General features: G+C 34.0%; 1 protein-coding gene across 1 annotated transcript in view; it reads left to right on the top strand.

The window, feature by feature from the left end:
• The window catches only part of LOC106872594 (inactive Rho GTPase-activating protein 11B-like), a 42,195-nt gene extending 35,741 nt beyond the window's left edge, over window positions 1-6,454 (top strand). Inside the window, exons 2-4 of the mRNA XM_014919628.3 lie at window positions 1-56; window positions 2,046-2,148; window positions 3,857-6,454. The exon at window positions 1-56 is cut by the window's left edge and continues 27 nt beyond it. Of these exons, the coding sequence (XP_014775114.1) occupies window positions 1-56; window positions 2,046-2,148; window positions 3,857-4,399 (702 nt within the window). The 3' untranslated portion in view covers window positions 4,400-6,454. The remainder of the gene's footprint in view (window positions 57-2,045; window positions 2,149-3,856) is intronic.
• The last annotated feature ends 2,069 nt before the right edge of the window (window positions 6,455-8,523 follow it).

The raw sequence follows: 8,523 nt of genomic DNA, 5'->3' as shown, positions 1-8,523 counted from the left end.
AATTATCTAACATATGTGCCCTTCTATCCCACTGATGACTTTGGACTTGTACCAACGTAAGCAGTTATTTTATTCAATTCTTTTTTCCTACTTTAAGCTTCTGGATGTTAAATCTTTAAAACTGAACAAAAGCACACTTTTATAATCTTTGATATTGTCTGGAGATCAAACAGTAGTTTAAAGACTTTTACAAATGTAGTGTTATATTTGAGTATAATGAATGGTAAGTGTCATTGTAACAATGACAACAATGAAAGACTGTTGTGGAAAACTAAAACTCACATCTCCGTACCTTAAGAATGAACAGTAAAGACGTTGGCGAGCTAGGTCATCTAAAATATTCAGTTGTTAGGTCCAGATCTGTACAAAGTGCAATGATTTTTGTAGTCAAAAGAATTGATTGAAATATTAAAAATTAAGCTATGTTATTAATAACTGTTAGGTTGTGTCAGAAATAGGTGTGAAGTAGGTTTACAAATGTTGTTATAGAAGAAGCTGAAAAAGTGTTTAAGACAACAGATCTAATCTGTTATTCACAAAGTTCCAATTCATGATTGATCTTTGACAGTGAGCTGTAGTATGTATTGTTGTTCTTGATCAACCTCCTACCGAGTACATAACATTACATCTTTCTGAGGTCAATATAAGTGCTTGTCAAGTTTGGGGATCAATTAGACTAATTCAGCCACTTCTGTTAGAATATATGTGGTGTATTATGTCTCCATTTCATTTGGGAATTTTAAATAAGTTCATATCAGAACTTGTGAAAAGTTTAAATACATCTATTCTTATTTAAGGTTAGATTTTTGTCAAAGAATTTAAGAAAAGTTCATCTCCTTTTAACTTTTAATATTTTCTGTGACTCCCTATAAATTGTGTAATAGGTACCATGCAAATTGCCAGTTAAGAAGTAAAAGCAAAATCTCAGTGTTTAACACTTGTGACTGAGAGTTTCATTCTGGTTTTAGAGATTAGCCATAAAATGTAATTATTGTCATCAAGGGTCTTATTCCTGGTATTGTTGCAGCCCAATATTGGGTCCAAACTAGAAACTTTTATTTCGAAACTAAAGGTTAATAATATTCTTATATGCCAATGGCATGTGGTCAAATATACTTGAACAATGTACCTTTTATCTGTTCTCTAAATGAAGATATCTAGTTGAAATGCAACTTAATCTTTTGCACAGAAATAAGACACCTTTTCACTGGATATATTTAGTAGCGTGTATGAAAAAAAAGAAATACTATATATATATATATATATATATATATATATATATATATATGTTATACTGTAAAATTGAAATAGTCTTAATAACATCTTAGACATTTACCTCAGTGAGTTGTACCAGTAATTATGCATTTAAATAATCACTTACAGGTAGACCCTCTATCGTTGGGTGATTGGATACTCCAAGTACAATATTACAGTCTTGTACTAATATAATCAATACACTGATAATCCGAGCAGGATCGTTGCTAGAGCAGCTGTCTGGCTTCCGTACTGGTGACATGTAAAAAGCACCATTTGAGTGTGATCATTTACCAGCGTTGCCTTACTGGCACTTGTGCCGGTGGCACATGAACAAAACATTCGAGCGAGGTCGTTGCCAGTGCCGTTGGACTGACTCCTGTGCAGGTGGCACGTAAAAAAACACCATTTGAGCGTGGCCGTTGCTAGTTCCGCCTGACAGGCCCTCGTGCTGGTGGCACATAAAAGCACCCACTACACTCTCAGAGTGGTTGGCGTTAGGAAGGGCATCCAGCCGTAGAAACTCTGCCAGATCAGATTGGAACCTGGTGCAGCCATCTGGTTCGCCAGTCCTCAGTCAAATCGTCCGATCCATGCTAGCATAGAAAGCGGACGTTAAACGATGATGATGACTGGGAACCACCAAAAATAACTAAAAACGCAAATCGTCCTTGTTAAATATTTGGTAGAGAATTGTAATGCAAGGGAGATAATCTTTAGTAACATTTAATTTTTTTTTTTTTTTTTACTTGAAGGGTTTACATTTATTTTGGTAATTTTGTCTTTTAAAGATTCCTTTTACGTGCTTTTGAATACATTGAGAAGAATGAATATTTCAAAATGGAAGGCATTTTCCGACGTTCTGGATCCCATCAGAGACAGAAACAAGTGTCGGTAAGTATATTTTGAGAGTAGCACAAATTATACTCTGTTTTAATCTTTGCATCACATCAATAGTAAGTATATTAAATTATAGCTAACCGACTTTGTTCGTTGCAAGTGATATTGCAAGTAGTCTTAATGCATGCTTACATGAGACATTAGCATTGAGTAATACCTGACTCACAGTTTTGTAAGGACAAGTTGACTAAAGACAAAGAAGAGTTTCAGATTTGAAGTTTGACACATGGATCGAGCACAGTAACATCTAATGAAAATTAAACTTATACATTTCTTTTAATTCCTGCCACTACAAGTAGACACTTCTCACTAACATTGTCATTAGGATGGTTACTCTCTAGTCTTTTCTCTTATAGTCAGACTTTTTAAAAAATTTTGCCCACTCAATAAAATGCAAATATTGTATAGTTTAATTATATTCACTCTCAGAAAGTATAAATATAAAAAAATCCTCATCTCTGTAATTGGTGCTTGAATTGTGAGGAAATTATGAAATGGTAACTGGAAGTTCTGTGGAATAGAACAATATTATTAATGCTTCAGTTTTCTATCTGTGATTGATATGTATGTGTACATGCATGTATGTATATATCCACATGTACACAGCTGTCAAATATAAAGAATGACAATAATTAATTACAGAACTTGATACTACTTTTTTCAAGCAGTTATTTCCAAGGAAAATGAAATTTAGTTTTCTTTGATAAATAAGTAAACCTGTTAGGTAAATGAACCTGTATACAAGTGTGTGTGTGTGTGTGTGTGTGTGTGTGAACAAAATCTCATCCCACCTATGCTAGCATGAGTTAACAGGCATTTGAAGGGTTTTCTAAATTTATTCTAATATTTTTGAAAGTCCATTGTTTTTCATTGGATATCTTTGATTCAGTCGCATAGTTTGGTCACCAAATCCATTTTGTATCTTCTTCTGGAAGGTTGCTTCTTTGTACATCTGTTTTACCATTTACAGCAATGACTGACAAAATTGAGTGATGTAAGATCTTATTGAGGTTGATTCTGCTTATTTTGTGGTGGTTGTGGTGGCAGCTGATCTACTTGTCAGTTGCAACTCTTGATACAAGTACCACTGTTCTGTTTTCTGGTGATAGGAGGTTCAGTTTGAACTCGGAATGCACAGAGCTAGAACTGATGCTCTAACAATTTCCTCCATCCTCTTCCCAAACTCATACTTTATTTTGCAATTCCAAGGGTGTGAAGCACGACCTTCGAACATTAGGCCTCACTGAGTTAATGACTAGTGATGAAGACCTTTGGAAATATGCTGTGCTTGAGAAGACCCGGCAAGCCAAGTGAGACCATAACCCGTGGCCTATGCCAGTGGTGTAACCAGCCCACTTATGCTAGTTTTTAATATGGATTCATGTGTAGCTGAACCATTGTCAACTTGATCTTAAGTTGAAACTTTCCCTGATCTATGGTAAGGAGTCACTCAGTAAATCAAATAATTTTGTTCTATTCCTGTTATGAAGACAGTTAACTGTAAAAAGCTACAATTGGATACAAATATACAAATCTGCAGAAACCTTTCAATGTGGGCAGAAAAAAGCAGATCTTTTGTACTGAAATATCTAGTGAAGATCATAGAAACATATCTGATCTTATTTTGTCTGTTTTAATGATACTATTTTTATTTTTGTCTTCTCTGACATCTCTATCTCTAAGCTATATTTTTTCATTGCAGGCTGATATTGAAGCTAGCATGGATTTCTCCATAGCAACTTTGTTTGATATCACTGATCTTGTAAAGACTTTCTTCCGTAAGCTGAAGGAACCACTGCTGACCAATCTCTACCATGACAGCTTTATGCATGTTGTCCAACATGATGATTCCAAATTTGCTGATGCTTCCCTTTTACTGCTTTGTTTACTGCTGCCGTATGAACATCTCTACACCCTGCGCTTCCTGACTTTATTTTTGGCAAAAGTTGCCTCTTATTCAGACTTGAATGGCATGACTGCTAAAAACCTAGCAGTAGTACTGACACCAAGCATAATTAGCCAGTCTAAGAGCAAATGTACTGCAAATGGCAATAGCGATCCCCTTAAGGTTGCCAAATGCCTTGAATGCGAAATCAAGGTGTTGGAGAAATTGATTAACATCGCACCTCGTGTTGGTATCGTACCAAAGATTTTTCTCGATGAAGTTCGCCGAGAGATAGATCTCAATAAGAAAAAGGCCAGTTTCACTCAGGAACTAATCAAGCATTTACCATGTATCTGCTGAAAACACAGAGATTCTCTAAAAATCTCTTGTCTATTTCAGTCAGTTCTTGTGTGAAAGAAACAAAACTGTACATATTCACTACGAATGCCTGGTAAGAATGATTCCAAGCACCATTGAAAGATAATTCCATGACAGTTAGGTTGGACCTAGCACTTTCCATTTACGATGGAACTGGTTTTTGATTTTTTTTTACCTATATACAAGGGACCATTTTCTTGCTGCGCTCAGTTGCAAAAGCAAGAGGCTGCATCATGGATCAGTATGAGCTGTCACAAGACAATTCCAGAAATAAGGGCTTAGATCATGGACCAATATGAGCTGTGGACATCACAATTTGGGAAGTGTTTCATATCTATTTCTGTATTGTAATCCAACAAAAAGTTTTCAGATTTTTAATGTGTGCATGTGTTTTAACCATTCATTCTTCAAATCGTTTAATTTTTACTGAAGCTATGTTTCATCCTGGTATTTCATATAAGTCAAGTGTAACCACTTAGTATATTCCAGTCTCTTTTCTTCCTCTCATCACACATTTACACACATGTGTACATACATCATGTGTACATGTATCATGCTAAAATACATCATGTATACATCGGATGAACATGGAATAGTAAACAGGGTATCTAGCTCCTACAGTGGTGAGTATTAAGGATCTCAGTCACAGTTAAGAGTAATTGAGTCACCCCTAGTTGTATTAAATATTGTATTTGTAACCCCTTAAAGGTGCAGTTAGAATCTCAAACCTCAGTTACATTCACCAGTGAAATTAAGACAGACCTCAATTACATTAAACAGGTATTCAGAAACTCAATCAATTACATCCAATAATGTTGTGGGTGTTTCAATTATACCCAGAACTGTAGTTGGGACCGCAATCATTCCTAACAGTGTATTTAGGAAATGACTTGCAGATGATGGTGGATTTGGGTGGACCTCAGTTATACCTATCAGTATGGTTGGAATCTCAGTCACCATTAACCAGGTCCTTAATCACCTCCAATAATGTATTTAGGCCCCTGTCACTCTAGTAATTTACTAGTTGCTCATTTTTTGTATGTATGATAGACTAAGATTACTGGATGCCTACCTTTCCAGAGTAACCACTTGATAAAGGTGTAGTATTACTTATTGTCAATTAGGTAATTTGGTAGCCAAGGATATATACATGTATATGTTCATTTCCTACAAAGTATGTATGTTATTGTATATATATTTGTGTACGTATGCTTATGTTCATGTGCACTATTAAATATATCCAATCAAAAGAACCAATCACTTTATTAATATAATTAATTGTATCCTGTGACATAATTCCATGAGAAACACATTATGGATGAAGTGTTTGCTGCAATTAGAACTGACGACTGTATTTAAGACATTTTCATTCTGAAATCAATTATACTTGACAAATGCATTTGTTTTTTAAATGTTTCAGTCATGTTTGGATTTAATTTTTTCTTTTTTTTTTTTTCCTCATTATATAATTTTGCTAATTTTACTGTTTCACCTTAACATTTAACATCTAGAATGTGAGTTAATACTTTGAGTGTGGAGTAATTTTTGCTTGGTTTTTAATTTTACTGATTGGCATGGCACATTCAGGGATTAAACATTGACTAGGCATTTGTGGGTTTTAATCGTTGTTAATGTAAATTTAAGCCTTTGGAGTGTCTAGTAAAAGCTACTTAGCTGAAAATATATCCAGCCTTTATGTTTTGTGTATTTGAGAAAAAGATCTGCTATTCATTTATCTAATTTTATTAAACTTCAAAAATAAGCACTTCCACAGACATCTGTCCAAGCTATATGAACTTGGTAAAATGGATTAAAAAAGAATTATATTTCCTATATAAATATATTTTGCTCATCTTCCTAATAAACTGCCTGTCTCAAAAATAAAAGCAAATGAAACCACTAATTATAATCATAGTAACAATGAATTCATCAATTTGAAAGAACAATGTAAGAGTACAGTAAAATTGGGCTGCACTGTTTCCATGTCATTTCCATTCCAAATCACTTTTTACTGTGATAATAAAAGTTTAGTGACAAGTTTGTTGCTTAAGTTATTGATGGTAATGCTAACTAACTCTGCTTCCACAATCACTACCACACTATTGTTGCTAACTGAAAGATTACATTCTGAAATTTTGTCAGTTTTTCTCTCCTTCCTTAGAAATAGTCATGAATGGTATATTGTACAAATGTTGGTTCCATTTTTAAAAGGAAGAGTATTAATATAGTATAACTGATGTCTACCTGATGAAGATTTACTTCATTGAGATTCTAGCTAACTTCTCCCTTTTCTGCAAATGGTAGATGATGTTTTAATGTTGTTAATATCTGCTGACAAATGAAATATACAGAGATGAGAAATTGCTTTTACGGTAAGTCAAAACCAAAAAATGTGTATTTTAATATAATAAGCAATATTTGCATTTAATGATTTCAAGTAAAAGCATTTTTCACCAAAATATAAGGTCAAAGACATTTTTAGTGCCACCTGCTGCTTTCTCTTATAATCTATATATTTTACAACTTTAACAAAAGACAAATTTCTCTAAAACTTCATCTGAAACAAGGAATTTTCCATCTTGTACAAATATTGTCTTTCTTTTCCCACCCTACTATTTATGTGCTATTCTTAAAATAAGCATGAATCTATAAGATTTCCAGTTTTCCTTGTAGACAAATAAGGACCAGATAAGCTCAAATGATTACTTTCATCAATTAATTCAGTGATAAGTGTCGGGAGGTTGGCATCTTTAGTTTCTGACAGTTATATTGGTGTTTCTTTGGCAGACTTTGAGCATTAGCATTGCATTCAATTTCATCTAACACCTTCCAGCCTTAACTATGTACATTCCAGGTTCATGCATGTGTGCACGTGGGTTTGTATGAGCAAGACTCTGCATTTTCTTCCTCATTATTTTCAACTCGGATATCTTACTATCTTGTCTTTACCATTATTCTTTGACCATTTCTTACAAAAATTTCCTCTGAAATTATGTCATGGCTGGTCAGACTGTTTTTAGTGTCATCCTAAAACGAATTTCTGTCAAGAGGAGAGTAGGATCTAGTTTTAGAACCAATGCTTTTATTACTTTACATGCTATCTACATCATTTACTAACATCTTTAACCAGTTTATCATCATCAGTTTTGAGTTTACGGTAACATCTTGTTTGTATGACGGTATAACAATTTGATTTACTTTCAGTAAAGTTTCATCTTAAAGAAAATTCCACAATGCAAAGAGAAAAAAAAAGAACATCTTTTTTCTTTACATTTGAATATATTTTTTTTTTACTGTTATTGTCAGTTACTCTGCTCTGATGATTATTTTGTGTTTCAAATAAGAGTATTTATTTTACTTGGCACCGTCTACTAAATTAGTATCCACTGTTGTTATTTGTGGTAGTGGTAGTAGTGTTTGTAATTGCAGAAAGGAGGAGCAGCATTGCCACGCAAGAATTAATTTCTTGTGTGCTTCTATTGCCTACACCATAAACTGGCCGGCCATCATTTTGTTAGTTTCTTCACGACCAACAGTTCAACCTGAGATTTGTAGAGTTCCTTATGTTTTCAAATTTTCGCACAAGGCCAGCACTTTTAAAACCTCATTTACATCAACCCCAGTTTTATACTAGTATTTATTTTATCAACCCCCAAAAGCATGAAGGCAAAGTCAACTTTGGCAACATTTAAACATAGAATGTAAAGCCAGAAAATATACCACCAAACATTTTGTTCTGTACAGTAACGATTATCCTAGCTCACCACTTTTGGAGTTCCTTATAACACAATCTAAGCCATTCTTTTTATTCATCTATATTTACAGGAGTTTTACATTATTTTTGAGAGTTTATAGTTGCTCCAGGCATTGGTATCCTATTCAAATTGGGACATTGTGAGAGTGCTGTTGCACCTGGGAGAATGAGAAATTAGGTTGAAGTTTTTGTTTTTTTTCTTTTAGAGGGGAAACCCTTTTCAAATCACTCTTGCCTATTTCTTTGTGTTCCACTGTGATTTTGTAACTTGAGTTCTGCAGTTGTCAGTTTACTTGCCTAAAGAAAGAGAACATAGCTTGTAACAAAAGGTATATAAACTGGATCACCTTTT

Source organism: Octopus bimaculoides, chromosome 2 (assembly GCF_046866305.1).
Source record: "Octopus bimaculoides isolate indiv1 chromosome 2, ASM4686630v1, whole genome shotgun sequence".
NCBI classification, from domain to species: domain Eukaryota; kingdom Metazoa; phylum Mollusca; class Cephalopoda; order Octopoda; family Octopodidae; genus Octopus; species Octopus bimaculoides.
This window is presented reverse-complemented; position numbering and strand designations above follow the sequence as displayed.